The following is a 24,471-nucleotide window of genomic DNA, read 5'->3' on the forward strand; positions in this document are numbered from 1 at the left end:
GAAACCGAGGACGCCCATCTCAGAAACGACCAAATCCAAGCCATTTGGTCGTGGGAGGAGCCAGCATTCGTAGCGCACTGGTCCCCCTGACATGCCAAGACACCAACCGGGCAACCTAGGGGGCACTGCAGTAGACTTCAGAAATTGCTCCCAGGTGCATAGCTCCCTTACCTTGTATGCTGAGCCCCCCCCACCCCCAAACCCACTCCCCACAACTGTTCACCACTACCATAGCCCTTAGGGGTGAAGAGGGCACCTACATGTGGGTACAGTGGGTTTCTGGTGGGTTTTGAAGGGCTCACATTTACCACCACAAGTATAACAGGTGGGGGGGGGGGGGGTTGGCCTGTGTCTGCCTGCCTGAAGTGCACTGCAGTACCCACTAAAACTGCTATTGCATACTGCTTTCATGGAGCTGGGTATGATAGTTGAGGCTGGCATAGAGGCTGGAAAAATATTTTTTTAATTTTTTTTGAGGGTGGGAGGGGGTTAGTGACCACTGGGGGAGTAAGGGGAGGTCATCTCCGATTCCCTCCGGTGGTCATCTGGTCATTTAGGGCACATTTTTGTGGCTTGGTCGTAAAAAAAAAAAAGGACCAGGTAAAGTTGTCCAAGTGTTCGTCAGGGATGCTCTTCTTTTTTCCATTATCGGTCGAGGACACCCATGTGTTAGGCATGCCCCTGTCCCGCCTTCACTACGCCTCCGACACGCCCCCGTGAACTTTGGTCGTCCCCACGATGGAAAGCAGTTAAGGACTCCCAAAATTGGCTTTCAATTATGCAGATTTGGGCACCCTGCGAGAACGCCCATCTTGTGATTTGTGTCGAAAGATGGGCATCCTTCTCTTTCCAAAATAAGCCTGAAAGTCAGTAAATCACCTGAACTGAATGGTATATACCCCAGACAGAACTCAAAATGAAACTGCACATCTGCTCTTAGCAATTTTTAACCTATCATTACATCATCCATGGTAACTGAAAATTGGTCAGTTTTTAAAAAGGGTTCCACGGTGATCCGGGAAACTACAGACTGGTGAGACTAATGTCAATCCCAGGCAAAATGACAAACTATTCTAAAGAACAAAATTACTAAATACATAAACACACATGGTTTAATGGGGCAGAGTCAACATGAATTAGCAAGGGAAGTCTTGCTTCATTATTCTGCTACAATTTTTTGAAGGTGTGAACAAATATGTCGATATAAGGGAGCTAGTTGTTGTGGTGCATCTAGATTGTCAGAAAGTTTTTGACAAAGTCCCACATGAGAAGCTCCCAAGGAAATTAGCAAATCATGGAACAGATGGCAATGTTCTGTTGTGAATTGGGAACTAGTTAAAAGATAAAAAATAAAGAGCAGGGTTAAATATACAATTCTCACAATGGAGGAGGGTGAATATATACCTACATGAGGCTAGATTCCATATTAAGAATCATCACCCAGGAAAAAGATCTAGATGTCATCATGGACAATATGTTGAAATCTTCTGCTCGGTGTATAGCAGGCAAAAAAAGCAAACAGAATATTAGGAATTATTACAAAAGGAATAGTGCCTTTGTATTGCTCCATGGTAAACCACACCTTGAATATTGTGTGCAATTTTGGTTGCCACATCTCAAAATAGATATAGCATAACTAGAAAACGTACAGAGAAAGGCAACCAAAATGATAAAGATGATGGAATAATTTTATTATGAGGAAAGATTAAAGAGGTTAAGGTTCTTCAGCTTGGAGAAGAGACAGCTGAAGAGGAATATGATAAAGTTCTACAGAATCCTGAATGGAGTGGAATGGATAAAGGTAAATTGATTATTTATTCTTTCAAAAAAGTAGAAAGACTAGGGGACATACCATGAAGTTATGCAGTAAAACTTTCACAACACAGAAAGGAAAATATTTTTTTCACTCCTCATAGTTGAGCTCTGAACTTAATGGCAGAAGATGTGGTAAAAGCAGTTAGAGTAACTGGGTTTTAAATAAGGTTTGGACAAATTCCTTGAGTTTTAAAGTTCAAAAACCGTTAAGGTAGACCTGGAGAAAGTCACTGCTGGCCCCTGGAGGTAAGTAGTGTAAAACCTTGCTACTCTTTGGTATTCTGCCAATACTTCCTAGCTTGGCTACTGTCGGAAGCAGAATATTACACTAGATCAGGGGTGGGCAATCACAGTGCTCGAGGACCACAACCCAGTCGGGATTTCAAGATTTCCACAATGAATATGGATGAGACCTATCTGCATACAATAGAGGCAGTACATGCAAATCAATCTCATGAATATTCATTATGGAAATCTTAAAACCTTGACTGGGTTGTGGCCCTCAAGGACCATGGCTGCCCACCCCTGGGCTAGATAGATCTTTGGTCTGACCCAGTATCAATTCTTAATGTCTAGATGTCAAGGCATACCAATGCATTTTTATTTTTAACTGTGGGAAAATCATACTCCTGGACCTGACCACCACAAACATTTTAGAAATAGCTATTTAATGGAGTTTTAGCAAGCACTTAAACATAGAACAAAGTTGTGTTTATTCTTAAGATATTAGGCAAGGAGTTTATGAATGTTGCAGCTTGTTTCCCTATTTCTCCACAAGTGTATACAAATTATTAAACGTGACTAAACAGCTCATAAAAAGAAGAATGAGAGCTGCCTAGCTATAGCAAACAATTGGAACTAAGAGTTCTGGGAGGTGAATAAAGCATGTACATATTTGAATAAATAAATGTTTGAGGGCAGAGTGTTGAGTGTTAATGAAGTTCTACCTGCATACGCCAAATATTCATGAATATCTGCTTTTAGAGCACTTGCTATTTGGGGAGTGGGAGGTATTTTCTCATTCTTTGAGCTGCAGAGGCCAAAATAATTAGGGGCGAGAAGCTTTAACCAGGATTAAGGTAAACACACTGGAGAATTTTAGAAAAAGACAAGTAGCACCACCCAGTGGAAATATGCTGAACTACAGGGCTCAAGAGATACCCCTGCAAGCTGTCTCTTCCCTAAACTCTTAGCAATTACAGCAAAGCTAAGGTTTTATTTTCAAAACTGACAAAACATTTTATCACGCAAGTATTTGCAGATTAATTTGAAATGAGAATTCCAACAGCATGACCATACCTTTACAGTGCACCGCGACTGCACCTGAAGTGTTCTCACAGAGAGTCAAGAATCTCTGTGTTATGCTGTCACTCGGTGTGCTGCCATCCACAAAGAACAGATCCCAATGCTCAAAACCAGCATCTGTAAAGCGCTTGGCGTCATAAATCTTTTTATTCAGCCTTATAATAGTGGTAACGTTGTGCTTCCGAAAATAGGGGAAGTAGGCTTCAGGGGCATGAAGAGGGTAACCTACAATTAAGAAGAAAATGTATCATATGTAAGTACTATTGAAGAAGAAAACTCATTGCGACATTACACTAAGGAGTCCTTTTACTAAGCTGCGGTAAGCAGTAGCACGTGTTTACTGCATCTTAAAAGGGCTTACTGTGGGGCTCATTGAGGCATCCCACGGTAATTTTCAAAACTGCACACTTCCCACAAGCTAAAAAACGTTTTATTTTTTAACATAATGGGACGGATAGTGGGTGTTTGTGCTAATCACTTAGCATGCTGTAATGCCAATGAACTAACTGATTAGCGCAGGATTAGTGAACAAGCTCTTACCACCTACAAAATAGGCGACGGTAAGGGCTCATGTGCTAATTTTTGTTAATGGCCATGCGCTAATGGCAACATTAGTGCATGCCATTAATTCATAAAATAGAAAATAAGCCATTTTCCGACTGCAGTAGAAATGGCCTTAGCACGTAAGAAAAACCCACGTAAGGGCATATTACTGCAGCTCTGTAGAAGGACCTCTAAGCAACTAAGGTTGATTTTAAAAAGATTTGCCCAGGTAACTTTGGGAGTTATCTAAACAAATCTTACATTTTGAATTTCCAGCCAAGCAGAACAGTTATCTTTTACAAGAAAGTTCATTCTAACTAAAGTTAACCAATTAAATATAGGAGAAATAAAAGCATCTTGAAGAATGGTTTAAAAGTTAATCTAAAACTGAACCACAAAATTACCTGGCCTCAAATGAGCCAAATAAGTCATCCAATTAATTTCAACAAGGTATTTTTAGAAGCAGTGACTTAACTGATCTGCTGCTTATATCAGCCCCTTTATATTCAACCCAATAACAAGCAGAGGTTCTAGCAAGTGCTTGAGAATCCTTAATAATGAACAAACTCCACACCACTGTGTCCAAGGAGAAACAACTGGTATTGAGTTTAGGGTTTTCAATCATTTTGAAAAGTTGGCTCCTATGACAAATCAAAATTCTATTCGTTCTTGCAATATACCCATGAGATGCTCCTCAAGGGCTGCCATCAACATAGACTGGGATTCAGTAGTGTAGTCACATCCTTCAGGAGGTACTCAAGGTGTGTAGGGTGCAAGGTCTTGATTTCCTGGAGGCTGGCATGCCCCCTCCAATGTAAAGAAGGGAAAGCTTCTTTGTCAGGGGTGATTTGAGAGCACTGGTGACCTCAGTTTCTTCATACTCTCAGCACCATGCCTCAAGGTGGATTGATGTCGGTGCATTCTAGCCTACACCCAACATCCTGCATTTGCATACCCTGGTGCCAACAAGGATGATTCCTTCCTCTTTCTCAGGAGGGGATGCTCAATCCCAATGGCCTCTATCTATGCTTGATGTCAAGGGAGGTGACGACCCTCTTGATGTCGATGCCTCTCTAGTATCCAATGCAACTCCTCCTGGAGCCAGAGAGACCAGTGTTCCCAATGCCAATATCGATGGACTAGATTTCTCTGCACTAAAAATCCTTTTGTACTGCTTTTCATGACTTCTGATGCCCTTCCTTGACATCTGCAGAGTTTACAAGAAAAGGAATCATGATTGGGTCCCAGATATTCCAGACACCAATTACGAGCATCCATGATGGATATGGAGAAATTAGGTCTCACCTTCACATCTTCCAAACCACACGGCTCAAAGAAAGTGTTCCTTAATAGAAGCATTCTGGTCAATCAACCAACTGAAATTGACAGTGATTTGCATGGCCTTTCTAGCTTTTACTGAGCACTTGATGGAGAAGTCAGAGTTCTGTGTGACAATGCTAGAGCAGTGGCTTATGTCAACAGACAAGGAGGAACTTGCTCAGCTGGCTCTGGAAACTCACCTTCTCTCTGCCTGCGTGAGAAGCATCTCAGCAACCTTTTGGCGACTCACATAGAAGGAAATCAAAATCTTCAGGCAGATTTCCTTAGCAAGCACTGCTCTTTGGATCCAGGAGAGTGGGAACTTTCTCAACAGGCCTTCAATCTCACAGTAAATTGCTGAGGAAATCCACTCCTGGACTTGATGGCAACAACAAAGAATGACAAAGCTTCCCATTTCTTCAGTTGTCAAAAGGATATAGTTCATTTTCTCAAACGAGGTTCATCAGTTGCATCCCATTCTTCATACTATGTCCACATTGGAATCTAAATGTAATTCTCAAATCTCTGCAAAAACATCTTTTGATCCTTTGAAGAAAGCCACAAATCAAAGACCATACCTTGAAGACTATTTTGGTAGCAATTTTTTTTGATAGGTGAGTTTCTGAGCTTTAAGCTCTTTCTTGAAAAGATTCCTTTAAGTTTACAGAAGCAGGAGTCTCTATACATCCCATTCCTTACCTTTTCCGAAACGTAGTTTCAGTATTACATTTAAATCAAGCTGTTAATCCTCCTTCCTTTCAGAAGCAGGAGTATCCTTGTGATTTTTCTTTCCTTCGTTTGCTTAATACAGCAAAGAGAGGGAGCAAAGTACAAACAAAAGTCCGAATAACAAAAAATAGTACTAGGAGCCTTCAAAATAGGGACAGTTCCTTTAATCATACGCATTTATGAACCAATCTTCAAAAAGACCCGACACGGGCCATGTTTCGGCGCTCAGCAACTGCGTCAGGGGTCACAAAAGTAGCAGGAACAATGTGCAGCAATGTAGATTAGCTCAACAGTAATATTTGAAGCTATATGCTGCGACGGTATATAACCCATCAGACTCCATAATTGAAGGAGAGCGTTTCTACTTTACTGTGTGTGAAGGAATATATACTGTCGTAACATATAGCTTCAAATATTACTGTTGAGCTAATCTATATTAATGTCAGGAGAGCTCTTATGCAGTATTTTGAAGTCACTAATGATTTTCCAATATCTGCTAGATTGTCTTTTGTAAGACTAGGAAAGGACAGGTTGCCTCAAAGGCTATTGCTCATTATCTGAAAGAAATTATTTCTTCTGCTTATCTTTTAGCAGGGAAGAAACCACCAGTGAAATTAAAAGCTCACTCTACAAGGGGAGTGGCTTCTTCTTGGACAGAATGTCATGCAGCTTCACCTTTGGAAATTTGTAAGGTGGAAGCCTGGTCATGCCTGTAATACTTTTGCAAAGAATTATTGCTTGGATGTAGCGGATAGAGAAACAGCAGCCTTTGAGGCTTCAATGATTAGGGACTGACCAAAGATGAATCACCACTGGGGATATGGTCCAACAGTCTTTATTGAAACAAATAAGGAAAGTCTTTGCAAGTGTTGGTTCACTAGCATTCAGTGCTTAAATACATTGATACTCCATTCTTTGTATAAACGCAGAGCAAAATACCTGCACCTCTGTCCAGTGTTTACTACTTGACTCCTGATGTAGGCGCTTACATGCACCGAAACATGGACCGTGTCAGGTCCTTTTCTTATTTGTTTCAATAAAGACTATTGGACCATATCCCCAGTGGTGATTCATCTTTGGTCAGCCTCTACTTTTGCTTGCTGTGACTCTTTGTCGTAGAGGGATCCCCTGCTTTGTTTTGCTGATTCAATGATTAGGGAACAGATGTCTGTTTCTCTTCCATCTTGAGGACTGCTTTGTTACATCCTACAAGTTCCCGACTGGCCTGGTGCTGATGTTAAGGAAAGAGAAATTAAGTCTTACCTAATTCTCTTTCCTTTAGACACACCAGACCAGTCCAGCTACTCATCTTCCTTTCTATTTCTTCTCATCCCCTCATTTCTTACTTAGCAGAGCTTCGTTGCTCAGTTTTACACTTCTCTAGTTCAACAAGTATTTTTCAATTTTGTTTTGTTATACTGTTATAGAAGAAAGAAGTTCAATTTGTGTTATTGTTCAAATAGTTTACCACTGCTTTGATATTTAAACACCGAATTGTTATAGCTGCAAAGTTTCCTTATAAGGCACAGCACAATTCTGTACTCTCTCTATCTGCTGGTCGATGGACACAACAACCCACAAGCTCCTGGACTAGTCTGGTGCTGATGCTAAGGAAGGTCCTGTTATACCTGGAACACTTCTTAAAGCCACTAAGAGCTTTTTTTCTGGAACATGTGTGGAAAAATAGCCACAGCAAAATCAAATGACTCAATTGTGTAAAATCAATTTGGTCAGTTTCCCAAGGCCTAAGAAGGCCTAGTGAGCTACAGGAGAGAAAAGAAACTTGTAAAGAGCCATAAACCCTAACTAAAGGTGAACTACTAGGGATCTGGATCTTGCACAGTGGTAACAGGACTTACACATAATAGAGAGGCAAATCTTACCCAAAAAGTTAACTATACACATGATCTTAAAATATAAGCTGAAGAGAGCTACAGAAGCACTCCTATCTGCTTTGTGGAAAAAACAAGACTGACTAGGTCCCATGCGACAGCAGCAGGCAGCAAGACACACATTTATGTGGTGCAATGCTCTAAAAAGTCATAGTAAACAAGCTGGTGAGTGTCCCCACATGGCTCCATCAAATGACATCACCCAGTCATAATATTAAGTGTTTAAGAATACTACAACCTGCTTGTCTTTGGAGCAAACTCATTACTTAAATACTTTTGTCAGTACAATATCACCCTGTTCTGCGCTTGCTATTGCATAATATAACCAAGTGTGTGTGTGTGTGTGTGTGGTGGGGGGGGGGGGGGGGGGGAGGGCGTTAATGATTTAACTACAGGGCATCTGTACCTATTTTATGAAGGCAACATACACATCGGTAATGCACAAATTTATACCCGCTGCAAAAAAGATGCAAATATGTGCTGCATGCATACAGTCTATGCATGTATTCTTATTTTATAAGCACATGTATAGGAAACCTGCCTTAGCTCTACCCAAACCACACCCTCAGAAACACCTATGCACAGACTGTTTAAAAGTAGATACCATATTGCAGTGATCCTATTTTTTATGCATGGATACCTTTGCACAACTTTATAACACCCTTTTTTCTACATGTAAAACACACTTTACATGAGAAAAATGCTTTACAAAAATTACACTCATCATGGAAAGACAAAATAAACCTGAAATGAAAATCTGAAATAAATAAAACATTTCATGGCAGCTTTCCAACCCTAACACAAAGGATTTTGATTGACATGTTACTGCACTCGGCTATGTGAAATAAGGGGGTGTCTGTTTGACTGGACTAATTCAATACATCTGTTGCATTCCTACATTGTCAAGTGAACTAACACGGTTACCCTTTGACAGAGAATCTATTAAGCTGAGTTCAGACAAGGCACTCCTTAAGCTCTTAGCAGGACTTGCTCTCCAAGCTCCTAAGGGACTTACTCCAATTTGTGTAGTAACAGGAGGGGAAGGAACATGAGATAGGTCTGATCCCTGAGGGCAGTTCTGATATATTACAGCACCATTGCTCAGTGGATTCCACGACTGCAGCAAGTCTGCAAAAAGATTTAAAGAGACCATTTCGCATGGCCAGACAGTAGGTTACAACAGAGGGTCTCCCCTCTTCATGTACATTAGATAATTGATTTTGGAGGCTTTTAATCTCTAGAGGATACACAAGCTTTAAAAAGAAAGTTCTGTTTCTCCCATTTCGACAGTTGCAGAATCATGCTCTCTAAAGCTCATCAGGCCCTGCTGAACAGGATGCTGCTGTAGGAACAACTATAGTCCAAGACAGTTCCTAAATTACTGCACTCGGACACATTACCTTCCATAAATGTGTATGTAAAATACTGGAAGGCAATAATAAAATCAATTTATAGGTCTGTTTTCTATTGTACAAATCTAAAACGTTAACATTAGTCTGTGTTTCTCTGTGGATAACTGTAGGCTTCCAGGTCTAGACTTTTAATAAATTCTGCTTTATTTAAAAACAAACTGCATTTATTATGTACAGTGTGCAAAGTTTCACTAATCTGTGAACCAGCCCTTTAGCTGATTTAATCTGTGCTCTGCTATATTCTGTACGGGCTTTTTTGAGAAAATTCTTTTTTTTTTTTTTTAACAGCCAAATACTGCCTTGTCCTTAAAGTTCATGCTGTATTTCAAACAATGCCACGGTTTGCTTTCCAAAGGACAAGAGAATTTAAAACTTTTGGCACCATCTACATTACCCAATAAGCCACCACTGGGTGTTGGTTAGAAGGGACAGTACAGATGTAATAAGGGCAATCCTATAATCTATGTGCTAACGTTTACATGAGCGTTATGCTCATAAATGGTTAAAATACTAGCACATACATGCATATACCTAAGTGCTATTCAGTAAACACCAACCTATCTTGCATAGTGCATATTCGTGAGGGGTGTGTACACATAGGTGGCACATGAGTAGGCCAAAGGCAGGGCTCCCACTTAAGCGTGTAACTTACAAATACTCTTAAGTTATATTCATCGGTTCTACATTTAAGTGCTCACACTTACAAACGCTCTGTGGATTGTGTAAATGCAGGCACCTAGATGTTAGGCCCACTGATACCAGGTTATGCTTATATTATATTATATAACAGAACCTAGGTGTCCTTGTTCCATTATGGAATATATGCCTATCACACAGCCTATGGCTTCATGTTAAGAAACATTTTAATTATAATTCTAAAGGGTTAGTGTATTTGATTCTATGTCCTTGTTAGCTGGAATATGATGGCCAAATGACTAGGAAACTTAAAGCCTGAACAGATGTACATCTTAGTCATCTCCATACAAGTACTGTAGAGGCTCCTTTAGTGGCTTACTGGGAGGCATGAACTCTTTGACTTAAAGGTTGCTGCTCTGATCAGCACATAGTCATCTAGAAACAGGGACCTTTCCCAGTGTGTTTTTATAAATAAATTGCTGTTTCTTATACACAGAACACAGTCGAACCTCGCAGTTTAAGCCGTGAGGTTAACTAGCAGTCCATGCTCTGAGCAAACCATTGTACCATCTCTGTGGAACTGCTGATCGATTAATCTTGTTGTTCAACCTTATTGGCTGGGCAAACTATTATGTCATCAGTCACTGGTGGGTGAGAGGGGTCTGGCTATATTAAAACATTGTAGGGGAATTATGGTGAAAATATTTACATGCATAAGCTTGATATACCGCTAATCGCAATAAAATTGCAGCAAAGCAGTTAAAATTAAGTACATTGTATTTATATATCCACCAGTAACATGGTCTAGAACAGCTATATATATCTACCACTGGCTAATTTGACCTATATAACTTTCAGATGTCTAGGGGCAAGTTGCTTAAGTTAGTCATAAAGGAGAACAGACCTTATTTCCTAGCTGTACTAACAGTGTCTGAGAAATGGGATGGGGAAAGAGCTCTGTAAGTTGAAAGTACGTTTCTTTGGGAATATGACTCAAGAGACTGAGCTATCCATCCTAGCAGCCATGACCTGCCCAGCATGTAAGGACAAAGATCATATGCAAGATGCAGATGCTGATTGGTTAAGATGACAGCAGCTACACTTACTGCCCTCTGACCGTTCTTTCTTCTTGTATTACTATGGTTATAAATAAGGGCAGAACACAAATTTTCCCTCTGAACCTTGGCAATTACATACGGTCCTATAGATAACTTTTGTTTAACCTACCCCTCTATAGACCCCCGTGGGATCCTTCCACACGGAGGTGTACAGAGGGTCTGTTCTTCTATGATCTTGTGGACCGCCTCCCTGAATTGCAGCGATACTCCTGCCCATGGGTATCGCTGTTGAGGAGGCATCAGAAGGCTCAGTTCAGATCTTATTCCCATGACCACAGCTTTCTGTCTCTTTGGATCTAAATGAATCTTTGGCTATTTATGTTCAGTGAGAAATCTTACTTGTGTGTGTGTGTGTGTTAGTTTGCAAAACAGATAGAAGATAGAGAATAAATTGAAGCAAGGACAGAAACAGTGTAGTTAAAGAAATAGTCTTTTTATTCTTACCAAATCAGACTTTAATCAGATACATTCATCAGACAAATTCTGGATTCAGCTGACCGGAGCTCTGCGTCCTAGATGCGTTGGGGAGAACCTCTAACGATCTATCTGATGGCCTTCTCTTATATAGTATCTGGTCCTAATACAAGTCTATGAGAAGGGACTTTTTTTCTAATCTTGCTCAATCTCTCTGAATCATACCCGGCCAGGTGCCCTTCTTTCCGTTTTAGCTATTGCAAGTTATTGTGCAATTTCCTTTTTTGTAAACACTTCCCTAGATACGGACATCCAAACATCCAAACATTAGCTATTGCAAGCTATTGTGTAATTTCCTTTTTTGTAAACACTTTGTTCTTATGAAGATATCTAAATATGGATATATCAATTTCATAACATCTTGTGATCTGGGTGCCAACTTATTAAAGACAGACTCCGTGTTATGAACCAAACTTCTTATCATTTCTGTCTTTAATTTCTACATCATGTGTGTTACACTCAATTTGGAAGTTGCACCAGGTTTCATTAGAACTCACCAAACAGTCCTTGCTCTTGCAGGCTCTCTGCTATAAGGCCATCAGCTTGTTATCAGGCCTAGTCAGTGCTTTTCAGCTGTTTAAAGCTATGTAGCTTGGCCCACCACTATTCCAGTGGATAGGTCTTAAGCTAGAACACATATTAACTTGCAGGAAAAGCAAGTCCTTGCTCAGCCAGTCATAGATTTTTAAACCTAGTTGGTATTTTTACAGCCTGAGTCCTAAAATCTGGCCTTCCACCCTTCCGGTGGGCATCCAGTGAGGGCCTCTTGCTGTACTATAATTATACATTCCCCACTTGTCACCCCCTCTGAGGAGGGGTGACACAAAACTAGTTTGTCACTATCTATTCCAGAAGGTGCCAAACTCTCAAACGAAAGGACGAGTTTTGCTCTTATGGATTGCTAGCAGATATTATGCAAGACAGAAAACTTCATTCTTGGGTGGTATATTTTTGGGCATATGGAATTCCCTTTACATTACCCAACCCCTTGGGCTTAATCCTGATGTCATCTCTCTTGAGACTTACTCAAACCTGTAGTGAGAAAGGTTTTATGAATGGAACAAATCCATGAGTTCATCTACAAAATCCCATGAAGTATAGGTAATAGCAATTTCAGGTGGATCATACTAATAAACACTTTCAGGTCTTTCTATGGCTTCTATTATATCTGTTGCATAGCGCATGGAGAGATAATCTAATGTATCTATCTCAGTGGTCTTGAGAAGGAATAGTGGTTTTGATTAAGCATTGTTATGGTGGCTCAACAAGTATATGGTTAGTACTCAGATTGCAGGCTGTTTAAGGTTGTAGGTATTCAGAATCCTTAAACAGGTCGGAATTCCTGGACCTTACTATTATTCATCATTGGCATCCAATCATGAGCACTAAAAAGTGGATAGCAAGTATAAGGTTGCCTTATACAGCAAAAATGGTCAATCCTAAGAAAATTTATATTAACAAAGGTCATGCATGGATTTTGACATATGCATAATGACCTGGAAGTATGGGAAGCATTTTATATATTCGTTACCCCACTTGGAGCTTAGTCAAACCTACAGAAAGACATGCAGCTTAAGTAAGCCTACACCAAAGTTAAACAATTGCATAACTGGTTGATACTAACAGGGTTTACACCTACATTATGATATCATAGTCAGTATTAGGGTTTGATGTTACCCCTGTGTCTGAGCAATATCAACTTCAATTTAAATTACATAAACAGAAATAACGGGGAAACTCTTAGAAAAACATTTAGAACAATAAAGGACCCAGGAAAGTAGAAACTACTTCTAAAACATGCCCACCAGGGACTCCAAGCCCTGACTAGTGGACATCTCCCCCAATACCTAGTTCAGAGAACCTCCCAAAATCAATGGCAACGGCATCATGGGAAGATGATGCAGAAGCCACTGTGGCTCAAAAGAAGAACTTGGTAATAAGGAAACTCTCCTGATTTCTCTGTGGGAGTATCTACAGGGGCATATGCCAGCTGGAGATATAGAAATCTGAGGTGCTATGAGCAAGAGATCTTTGACAGATGTACAAGTGTGGAAGGCGGCTAGAACTGTGGATCTACAAAGAGAAACTGAGTGTTCCAGGTCCTTTAGTCTACTGCTTCTTCCTATGAAGTTTCTCTGGTTCGGCCAAAATCTTTCATTTTGGAGACTACATGGGAACAGTTCAGATTCTGACCAAGCTCTAGTGCCTCATATTAAAATACTGTCGGTAGTCCACGAGCAAGAGACTAAAAGGTTGAAGGGAAACGTGAAGACATAAAAGCTAAAGATGCAATGAAGAACTGTGAAACTAAAGTCTATTTTAATCAAAGATAATCAAATTGAGAAGTAAAATTGAGGCTCTGGAGAATTTAATAATTTTCCCCAAGTTCCCTTTGGGCAGCAACTTTACTTATGTGAAATACTGAAAGTCCATAAGGGATCAATGCCACCTATTTCTAGAATTTACTATTTACCTGTTAAGAGGAGATCTGGTGAGCAGAAGCAAGATACTAGCCATGAAACTGATGTTCTGGATATTACCTCCTTATTAGAAAAGTGATTTGGATTCATCAGTTCTGTAGCATTGAATGGGATATTGACTTTTGAGATCAGGTAGACATTGGTTGCTGTACCTATTCCTTAAATACAGTGATATTTCTCTTTTGAGTTGCACTGTAAGGAGTTTTCCTATGTAACCAGAGAAACTCAGAGATGAACAAAAACATCTTGTTATTAATACCTGGAGTACTTCAACTGGGGGCTCTTTCTTAAAAACAAAATCCATATGATTGCATTTTTTAAAATATCATTGTAAAATTATTTTTTAACTGCTCAGCTATGGGCTTTTATTAATAGCAAGAGAACCACTGAAGCCTCAATGTCCCATGAAATAAGATCATTGGAACCACTAATTTATAACGTTCTTCATGGCAGTTAGTGAAGCTATACCTTTTATTTGTGTGACGTTGTTTGCATTAATTCCTCCCATTTTTCGGCCTCCAAAAAATTGTGGAGTGGATGGATACTTTGGATATTACTACCACTAAAAAGGTGGTTAATAAATCTCAAAAATAAATAAATATTTCTTGTTTTTAACGATTATGTATAAAAACATTACTATATATGTATTTTTACTCAGTATTACACTGGAAATTTATTTTTTAAATAAAATCATATAAAGACTAGATGTGCCTTTGAACTTCTGTACCATCAACACATCCTGGCCTCTTCCAGACTAGTCGGCTATTGTGCAACCTCCAAAACCAGATCATGTAGAGTGAGAGAAATGGAGAAGGAAATTTTGAGCAAGAACAAAACGGATGAAAGTGAGGAGAGTTCCAAAAAACCAAGGCAAAAAAGGAGTAAGAGTATACAAGAATTTATTAGCCAAAGCCAGCTGACCCAAAGAGACCCTACACAGGCCGTGTTTTGGCTAAGCGCCTTCCTAAGGGGTGGTAGCAGTCCAGATTGATCGGTTTCGGAGAATTTGTAAAAACCATTGGAACACTGGAGTGATACCTCCATTCTCGGAGAGTTGACTGTGTGTTACGCCACGCAGCACATATCGCTCCAGCACTCCAATGGCTTTTTCAAACTCTCCAAACCAATCAACCTGGACTACTACAACCCCTGATGAAGGCGCTTTGCCGAAACAAGGCCCGTGTAAGGTCTCCTTGGGTCAGCTGACTTTGGCTAATAAATTCTTGGATACTCCTACTCCTTGTTTGCTTTGGTTTTTTGGAACTCTCCTCATTTTCACTTGTTTTGTGTTTGCTCGACTCCTTGTGGAAACTGTGAGTACCCCCTCCCCTCTTTTTTTTTTTGGAAGGAAATTTTGAAATTCCATAGTATGTTGTAGTTTCATGAGTAGAACTGCAAGTTCATTTCAAAGAGAAATTCCTTGTGGTATTTTCCTTTAAAAATGTGGCCAGTGAAGACAACAAAGATAAATCTGTGCTTACGTACTTTACATCTCAATAAAAAAAAAATCCAGGCAAAGTACATGCATGAAAATACCCGCAGAGATTTCAAAATGATACATTTCCACCGCTTAAACCTAACGATGTAAAGGAGAAGGAAAAAAAAATGAAATTCTGGGAGGGAATAACTGGGTCAGGAAAAATGCATCTATTTCTCCAGTTTCCTAAAATCAGTAGTATGGCTTCAGAAGACTACTACAGCAGTTCTGAATATTCTTAAAAGATATGTATGATGGAACCATATTGACTAGTAGGTAAAGCAATGAACTGAGAAGCAAAGAAGCCAGGGTTCAAATCCCACAGATGCCTTGTGATTTGGGCAAGTCACTTTACCCTCCATTGCCTCTATTATGGCTTGAATGTTAATGCATATTAATGCAGTTTAACACACATTATTTAACACAATCCTCATTATTGTCAAAAGGGCATATTTACTAATTAAGCCCACAGTAACATAGTAACATAGTAGATGACGGCAGAAAAAGACCTGCATGGTCCATCCAGTCTGCCCAACAAGATAAACTCATATGTGCTACTTTTTGTGTATACCTTACCTTGATTTGTACCTGTCCTTTTCAGGGCACAGACCGTGTAAGTCTGCCCAGCACTATCCCCGCCTCCGGCTGTGCCACCCAATCTCGGCTAAGCTCCTTAGGATCTATTCCTTCTGAACAGGATTCCTTTATGTTTATCCCACGCGTGCCTGAATTCTGTTACCATTTTCATTTCCACCACGTCCCGCGGGAGGGCATTCCAAGCATCTACTACTCTCTCCATGAAAAAATACTTCCTGACATTTATCTTGAGTCTGCCCCCCTTCAATCTCATTTCATTAATAATTAAGCCCATAACTCAGTTAACATACATTAGTAGAGACAAAAGCAAATTCAGACAGGTTTTACAATTTCACAGATTATGAAAATTGACAGAGGCTGAGTTTACTCCAGATAAGATGTTTAAAACCCAATAAATCCCTTCTTTAAAAACTTTTTGAAATGTTTTAAAAGCTCCATTCTTTTTGGTGAATATATACTTTGTCTACTTGCCACTCCATCTCCGCACAAAATATGTATTTTAAAATCCTGTTCTGGATTGAATACCACAGACTTCTAAAAACACAGATTGCAAATCAGGTCTATAGACCGTAAGCCCTATGGAGACTGGGAAAAGCTTACTATATCTAAATATACCTTACCCTCTGTTACCAATGGAAAGGTGCGAGCTAAATTAAAAAGCTACTTCTAAAACTTGCCACCACAGGCCAAAGCTTCATCTCTCTTCTACACTCTCTCTATATTTCCTTTTATCGGTTTATTTTATTTTTGTTACATTTGTACCCCGCGCTTTCCCACTCATGGCAGGCTCAATGCGGCGGGCAATGGAGGGTTAAGTGACTTGCCCAGAATCACAAGGAGCTGCCTGTGCCGGGAATCGAACTCAGTTCCTCAGTTCCCCAGAACCAAAGTCCACCACCCTAACCAGTAGGCCACTCCTCCACTTCTCACTTCTCCATTTCTCCTCACTTTTTTTGTATCTTTTCTCACACTTTTCAGCTCACTCATACCCCTCCACTCCATTTTCCTCCTTTCAACCCTCCTGCCACCTCCTCCAACTTCATATCATCCCTCTGCCTTGTATCTTTCCCTTTCTTTGTTTCCTGCACGTTGCGTGTCCCACTTTATTTAAAATTATTTACTAACCACATATCTACAACTCTAAGTGGTTTATGACAAGAAATATTATAAACACAGCACAAACAGTCTATGGGACTCGTTTTCAAAGCACTTAGACTTACAAAGTTCCATATATTATAAAATTCTTTCTAAAACTACACATTCCTCCCTCTTATGCAGCATCTTCCCACTGCTTTTTATCCTATTCCCCAACATATCTCCTCATCAGACACCCTTCTCCCTTCATCTCTAGGGGACCCTAATTGAGTGGTGGGAGCAAATCCCCTAGCTGCTGGCCAATGCATACACTGACAGCACAGTAATTTAAAAAATTCACAGGCTGGCACTTTCTGGCTGCTGATTTTTATGCACTGTGAGATCAATTCAGTGTCCACTGTATCTCAGAAATCAGGACCGAGGCTTGAGGCTTGACAATAAATGAAACATTTAACAACACATTCTATGCTGCTGCAGTTAGGGTCATTCTTACTCTGCCTCTGTGTGAAGCCTAAAACTTAGAGCTTTCTCAAACCCTGGACTGGAACATATGCAGTACTGAGCTAGATGAAATACAAATAAATCCTGTTCAGGATTACTAGGCTGTATCCAGGGCCGTGCCGATGCGGTAAGCGGGGTAAGCGCCACAGGGGGGCGCTATCCTCTGGGGGGCGCCGCCGCTGCGTGCTTACTCTGCCCTCCCGCTCCCATGTAGGAACTGCCCGCCCTCTTCTCCCCCCCAAGATCCCGTTCTTTTTTTTTTTCTTTTAAATTTACCTTCCTCCGGCAGCGCAGCGTCAGTGAAGGAGGTGGCGCTCCCAGTCCCGACGTCAAGGATGACGTCAGAAGAAGGCGGGGCAGTGAGCAGCGAACAAGGGAAGGCTAGAGACGTCAAGACTGGGAGCGCCGCCTCCTTCACTGATGCTGCGCTGCCGGAGGAAGGTAAATTTAAAAGAAAAAAAAAAGGAACGGGATCTTGGGGGGGAGAAGAAGGCGGGCAGTTCCTACATGGGAGCGGGAGGGCAGGGGAGAGAGGGGAATCGCTGCCTTGGAGCCAGGCAGGTGCGGGGGGAGGGGGGGGGCGCCAACTGGTAGTCTGCAGGGAGACCCTTGGCACGGCCCTGGCTGTATCCCTCAAGGACATTATGATCAATAACCAAAAGATGAAGTCCTGTGAGTTTTGACAATGCTTGTGGTTCGAGCGCATTCTACAAAGCACTCAGCAAATGTGGAACAGGCTCCCACTGTCACCACGCCTCCTAGATGCAACAGTATGCATAGCCTGGTTCTCACTGTACATGGTCGATGGATGTCTGCAATACAGCCACACACGCCTCTCCTAGAACAGTGCTCCTCAAGCTTTCTTGCCCCCAACTCTATGGGTACATTTCAAGCTTCCTTGATACTCTGGGTACACCAACCCAGATTTTGCAAAGTTGTCCATAAGGACTGGATCTTGTACTTTCGATTTATCATTTTCAGCCATTTTGTCAGGGGTCAGAGGTGCTGTTTTTAGTCCAGAATAAAGTGAATCGTGCTGATCAGATTTAGAATTCTTGGACTCAACCATGATAGAAAAGAAAGGATATTTAATTAATTCAATAACACTAATAGCACGCTTATCTTATGTTGATTCTCTATACAAGGAAATCTTTATTCAACAAGACTGTCCTCCGCAGCGCAGCATAACATTACACACAAGGGCTTGGCAAATCCAGTCCTAAAGGTTTCTTGCCCAAAATGCTGCACTGAAAGAGGAATGGGGGCAGAACAGTGCCGGTCCCGACGGGGACCCGTACATAAGAATTGCCATACTGGGAAAGACCAAAGGTCCATCGAGCCCAGCATCCTGTTTCCAACAGTGGCCAATCCAGGTCACAAATACCTGGCAAGATCCCAAAAAAGTACAAAACATTTTATACAGCTTATCCCAGAAATAGTGGATTTTCCCCAAGTCCATTTAATAATGATCTATGGACTTTCCCTTTAGGAATCTGTCCAACCCTTTTTTAAACTCCGCTAAGCTAACCACCTTTACCACATTCTCTGGCAACGAATTCCAGAGTTTAACTACACGCTGAGTGAAGAAAACTTCTCAGATTCGTTTTAAATTTACTACATTGTAGCTTCATCACATGCCCCCTAGTCCTAGTATTTTTGGAAAGCGTTAACAGATGCTTCACATCTACCCGTTCAAATCCACTCATTATTTTATAGACCTCTATCATATCTCCCCTCAGCCGCCTTTTCTCCAAGCTGAAGAGCCCTAGCCGCTTTAGCCTTTCCTCATAGGGAAGTCGACCCATCCCCTTTATCATTTTTGTCACCCTTCTCTGCACCTTTTCTAATTCCACTATATCTTTTTTGAGATGCGGCGACCAGAATTGAACACAATATTCGAGGTGCGGTCACATCATGGAGCGATGCAAAGGCATTATAACATCCTCATTTTTGTTTTCCATTCCTTTCCTAATAATACCAAACATTCTATTTGCTTTCTTAGCTGCAGCAGCACACTGAGCAAAAGGTTTCAAAGTATCCTCAACGACAACATCTAGATCCCTGTCTTGGTCTGTGACTCCTAAAGTGGAACCTTGCATGACGTAGCTATAATTCGGGTTCCTCTTTCCCACATGCATCACTTTGCACTTGCTCACATTAAATGTCATCTGCCATTTAGACACCCAGTCTCATAAGGTCCTCTTGTAATTTTTCACAATCCTCCAACGATTTAACGACTTTGAGTAACTTTGTGTCATCAGCAAATTTAATTACCTCACTAGTTACTCCCATCTCTAGGTCATTTATAAATATGTTAAAAAGCAGCAGTTCCAGCACAGAGCCCTGGGGAACCCCACTAACTACCCTTCACCATTGAGAATACTGACCATTTAATCCTACTCTCTGTTTTCTATCTTTTAACCAGTTTTTAATCCACAATAGAACACTACCTCCTATCCCATGACTCTCCAATTTCCTCTGGAGTCTTTCATGAAGCACTTTGTCAAACGCCTTCTGAAAATCCAGATACACTTTCAAGCTCATTTTCAAAGCACTTAGCCTCCCAAAGTTCCATAGAAACCTATGGAACTTAGCCTCCCAAAGTGCTTTGAAAATATGCCTCAATATCTACCGGCTCCCCCTTATCCACATGTTTGTTCACCCCTTCAAAGAAATGTAGTAGATTGGTGAGGCAAGATTTCCCTTCACTAAATTCATGTTGACAATGAGGCGTATTTTCAAAGCACTTAGCCTTACAAAGTTCCATAGGTTACTATCGGCCTTATTTTCGAAAGTGATGGGCGCCCATATTTTGACCCAAATCGGGATATGGGCGCCAATCTCGCAAAGGCGCCCAAATCGGTATAATCGAAAGCCAATTTTGGGCGTCTTCAACTGCAGTCCGTTGCAGGAACGAACAAAGTTGACTGGGGTGTGTCGGAGGCGTGGTGAAGTGGGACTGGGGCGTGTTTATCGGCCGAGGAGAGATGGGCGCCTTCGGCCGATAATCGAAAAAAAAGGGCGGCAGAAGCGAGAATTTGGGTCGCTTTTGCTGGACCCTTTTTTTTCACGACCCAAGTCCCAAAAAAGTGCCCCAACTGGCCAGATGACCACTGGAGGGAATCAGGGATGACCTCCCCTGACTCCCCCAGTGGTCACTAACCCCCTCCCACCACAAAAAAAGAACTTTAAAAACTTTTTTTGACAGCCTGTATGCCAGCCTCAAATGTCATCCCCAGCTCCCTGACAGCCGTATGCAGGTCCCTTGGAGCAGTTGTTAGTGGGTGCACTGGACGTCAGGTAGGCGGACCCAGGCCCATCCCCCCCTACCTGTTCCACTTGTGCTGGTTAATGTTGATCCCTCCAAACCCCCCCAAAAACCACTGTACCCATATGTAGATGTCCCCTGCACCCCTTAGGGCTATGGTAATGGTGTAGACTTGTGGGCAGTGGGTTTTGGGGGGATTTGGGGGGCTCAGCACACAACAGAAGGGTGCTATGCGCCTGGGAGCTATTTACATTTTTTTTTAATTTCTAAAAGTGCCCCCTAGGGTGCCCAGGTGGTGTCCTGGCATGTGAGGGGGACCAGTGCACTACGAATCCTGGCCCGTCCCACGACCCAATGCCTTGGATTTGTCTCATTAATCCATGCTTTTGAATATGCTCTGTAATTTTTTTCTTAATAATAGTCACTACCATTTTGCCCAGCACTGACATCAGACTCACCGGTCTATAATTTCCCGGATCTCCTCTGAAACCTTTTTAAAAAATCGGCGTTACATTGGCCACCCTCCAATCTTCCAGTACCACGCTCAATTTTAAAGATAAATTACATATTTCTAACAATAGTTCCGCAAGCTTATTTTTCAGTTTATTTATTTATTTACAACATTTGTATCCCACATTTTCCCACCTATTTGCAGGCTCAATGTGGCTTACATATTTCCGTAATGGTGATTACCAGTTCCGGGAAAAAAAGAAATACATAGTTAAGGTAGCGGAGACAAAATGGAGTAAGTATTCAGGAAGGAAAGTTCATCTTATAATAAAAATCGGGATAACTTAGTTTGAAACCATCATGAATATTAAACTTCAAAACTAGTATGAGCGATAGGAAATAAAGAATTAGATATTGTGAGAGTCCAGTGTACATCTTGTTAATTGACAATTAGGGTGCGTTATTATGGTAAGCTTTCTTGAATAAATTGGTCTATCAGTACTCTGGGATGAATACCATGAGCTTCTTCTGAAAACCTCACTGTGCTGACACTCACTCCGTCCTGGCCTGGACACCTTCAGTATTATTAGTGTTATTTAACTATCATGATCACCAGATACAATGTTAGATATACACGATTTTTTTCCTTTAAGGAGGTTTTGCTGACCGATGATTACTTTTTTTTTTTACTGGTGAGCAGGTATAAATGCAATTCAAAATGGTTGTAGGTTAACCATAAAGCTACTGCCCCAATTTTATGAGGTCTTTTCCTCCTATGTTTGAATTTTATACTTTTTAAACAGTTTCAATGTTCTGAAATTCACTATTTTTTTATGGTTTTGCCTAGAGAAATATATCACCCCTCATCCCCCCCCAATACCCTAAACAGGCAGCACTTTTATTCTGCAGCATGCAACAGAAGAACGAAGACTTTTTTCACTGCAGGACGAAGAGGACGTCGGTTGGCGGGGATTGGGGTTCCCCACCAGCAAAACCGAAGGTAGGCAATTGCGGGGGAGGGTTCGCAGGGGGGGGGTCGAGAGGGCGGGAGGTTGTCAAAAGTGGCGGTGGGTCGGCGGCACCGGGGGGGAGGGCTAAAATGTGCCCCCTCACCTCGGGCGCTGGACCCCCCTCGCACCAAAGTCTGGCTACGCCCCTGGTATGTAATACTTTATATGTATATCCAAGTTTGATTTGTCTCTGCCTTTCTTGGGGCACAGACCATAGAGGTCCGCCCTGCACCGGTTTTATTCTCCAAATACCAGCGTTGCCACCCAATGTCCGCTAAGATTCCATAGATCCATTCCTTCTAAACAGGATTCCTTTGTGTTTATACCACGCATGTTTGAATTCCATTACCGTTTTCATCTCCACCACCTCCCATGGGAGGGCATTCCACGTATCCACCACCCTCTGCATGAAAAAATACTTCCTGACATTACTCCTGAGTCTGCCCCCCTGCAACCTCAATTCATGTCCTGTAGTTCTACCACCTTCCCATCTCCGGAAAAGGTTCGTATGTGGATTAATATCTTTCAAATATTTGAACGTCTGTATCATGTCACCCCTGTTTCTCCTTTCCTCCAAGGTATACATGTTCAGGTCGGCAAGTCTCTCCTTGTACGGTTTGCAACACAAACCCCATACCATTTTCACAGCTTTTCTTTGCATCGCTTCCAATCATTTTACATCTTTAACCAGATACGGCCTCCAAAACTGAACACAATACTCCAAGTGGGGCTTCACCAACGACTTGTAGAGGGGCATCAACACCTCCTTTCTTCTGCTGGTTATACCCCTCTCTATGCAGCCTAGCATCCTTCTAGCCACGGCCGTCGCCTTGTCACATTGTTTCTTCACCTTCATATCCTCCGTCAACAACACCCCAAGGTCTCTCTCCTGAGTTGAGCTTGCTAATCTTTCCCCTCCTATTCAGTATCTCTCTTTTGGGTTTCTACACCCCAAGTGCATCACTCTGCACTTCTTGGCATTAAATTTTAATTTTTGCGCATCATGAAATTGTGTGGGACAAACGACAATTTTAATATGGAGGCGAAGCACATGTATGACAGGTTCAGGGCAAGAGGTTACCCTCCCAAATTGTTAAAGACGTCCTGGAAGCAAGCATCCAACACTCACCAGCAATGGCTGCTCACCCCACATAAAGCACATTCAGGTATCAAACAAGAAAAGTTCACATATATTTTACCATACTCCAACAGGACCGCTTCAGTACAAGGGATCATAAAACATCATTGGCCCATGCTTTCATTATTACAATTTAATGATTACCCGCTGTTTGCCAATACGAAAGCTAGGAACATGGGGAAGATATTAAAATCCCGTTTCCACTTGAGTCAAAATTTGAGGGAACATTTTAAAGGGGGCCACAAACCATGTAAGCGATGTGTCTACTGCAAATATGTATGGCAAACTGATCAGGTGATTAACCCTAAGACAGGCAGGCCATTTCATTTTACAACTGTGACCGATTGTGAATCCACTCAAGTGTTGTATGGAATCGTGTGTCCTTGCAACAAATGGTATACTGGTTTTACCACATGGAAGATCAAACAGCGTATAGCGGAACACATCAGCAACTTGTGACTTCTGAAGCTCCCTTGGTACAGCATTGGACCACTCAACAGCATGCCATCTCAGATTTAAAATACCTAGTGTTAAAGCAGATCACAACATCACATGGGGGGGGGGGGGGTATAGCCAGAATGCTGAAACTCAAGGACCAAAGACTCATATTCCAGTGGGATTTGGTTGCCCCTAAACCGGGAAATAGAGTGGTTGCATGAATGACGAGCTGTAGACGTCATTTATTAGATCATACTTAAATAGTGCGCAAGCGCCAGCGTTTTTTTGATGGTCAGCCGCGGGAGAGTAAGGCGGCACACTTATTTGGTAAGCCTTAGAGCTATGATAAGATATACCATAGGTAATGGAATCTGAAAACCATAGCAGCTTCAAGTAGGCAGCAGGGTTTTATAATCTAGAGGAGCATAGCAAGCGAATGATATAACACTTTAACTTGTATATCGTTTATATTATACAGTGTGAACGTCTAATGACAGCATAGCGATTGATCTTAAGATTAAGTTCTCCTGATGATACACTAAAGGCAAAACACATGATGTGTTGAGAACAAGAGAAGTTAATGAGAGAACAAGAACAGATGGACATATAAGTAAAGACAGAAGGTTGAGATGATAAAAAATCTCGCAACTTCACATTTTTGGACACGAGCACGGACTTTTATTGACAGAGCTGAGGCACTGCTGAGGAGCACCCGACGTCATCCAGCCCTAAGCTAGGTATTGGTTCTGCTATTATAGTGCCTACCGATAGTG

The 24,471-nt window shown here is 41.5% G+C and overlaps 1 protein-coding gene across 3 annotated transcripts in view; it reads right to left on the reverse strand.

Annotated features, from left to right (window-relative positions):
- Positions 1–24,471, reverse strand: part of CDC14A (cell division cycle 14A) — a 282,800-nt gene that overhangs the window by 93,168 nt on the left and 165,161 nt on the right. For all 3 annotated transcript variants that reach the window (XM_030205744.1, XM_030205745.1, XM_030205743.1), the window contains one exon: positions 3,115–3,345. In XM_030205744.1, coding sequence (XP_030061604.1) covers positions 3,115–3,345 — 231 coding nt within the window. The remainder of the gene's footprint in view (positions 1–3,114; positions 3,346–24,471) is intronic.

Source organism: Microcaecilia unicolor, chromosome 6, assembly GCF_901765095.1.
Source record: "Microcaecilia unicolor chromosome 6, aMicUni1.1, whole genome shotgun sequence".
Taxonomy (NCBI): domain Eukaryota; kingdom Metazoa; phylum Chordata; class Amphibia; order Gymnophiona; family Siphonopidae; genus Microcaecilia; species Microcaecilia unicolor.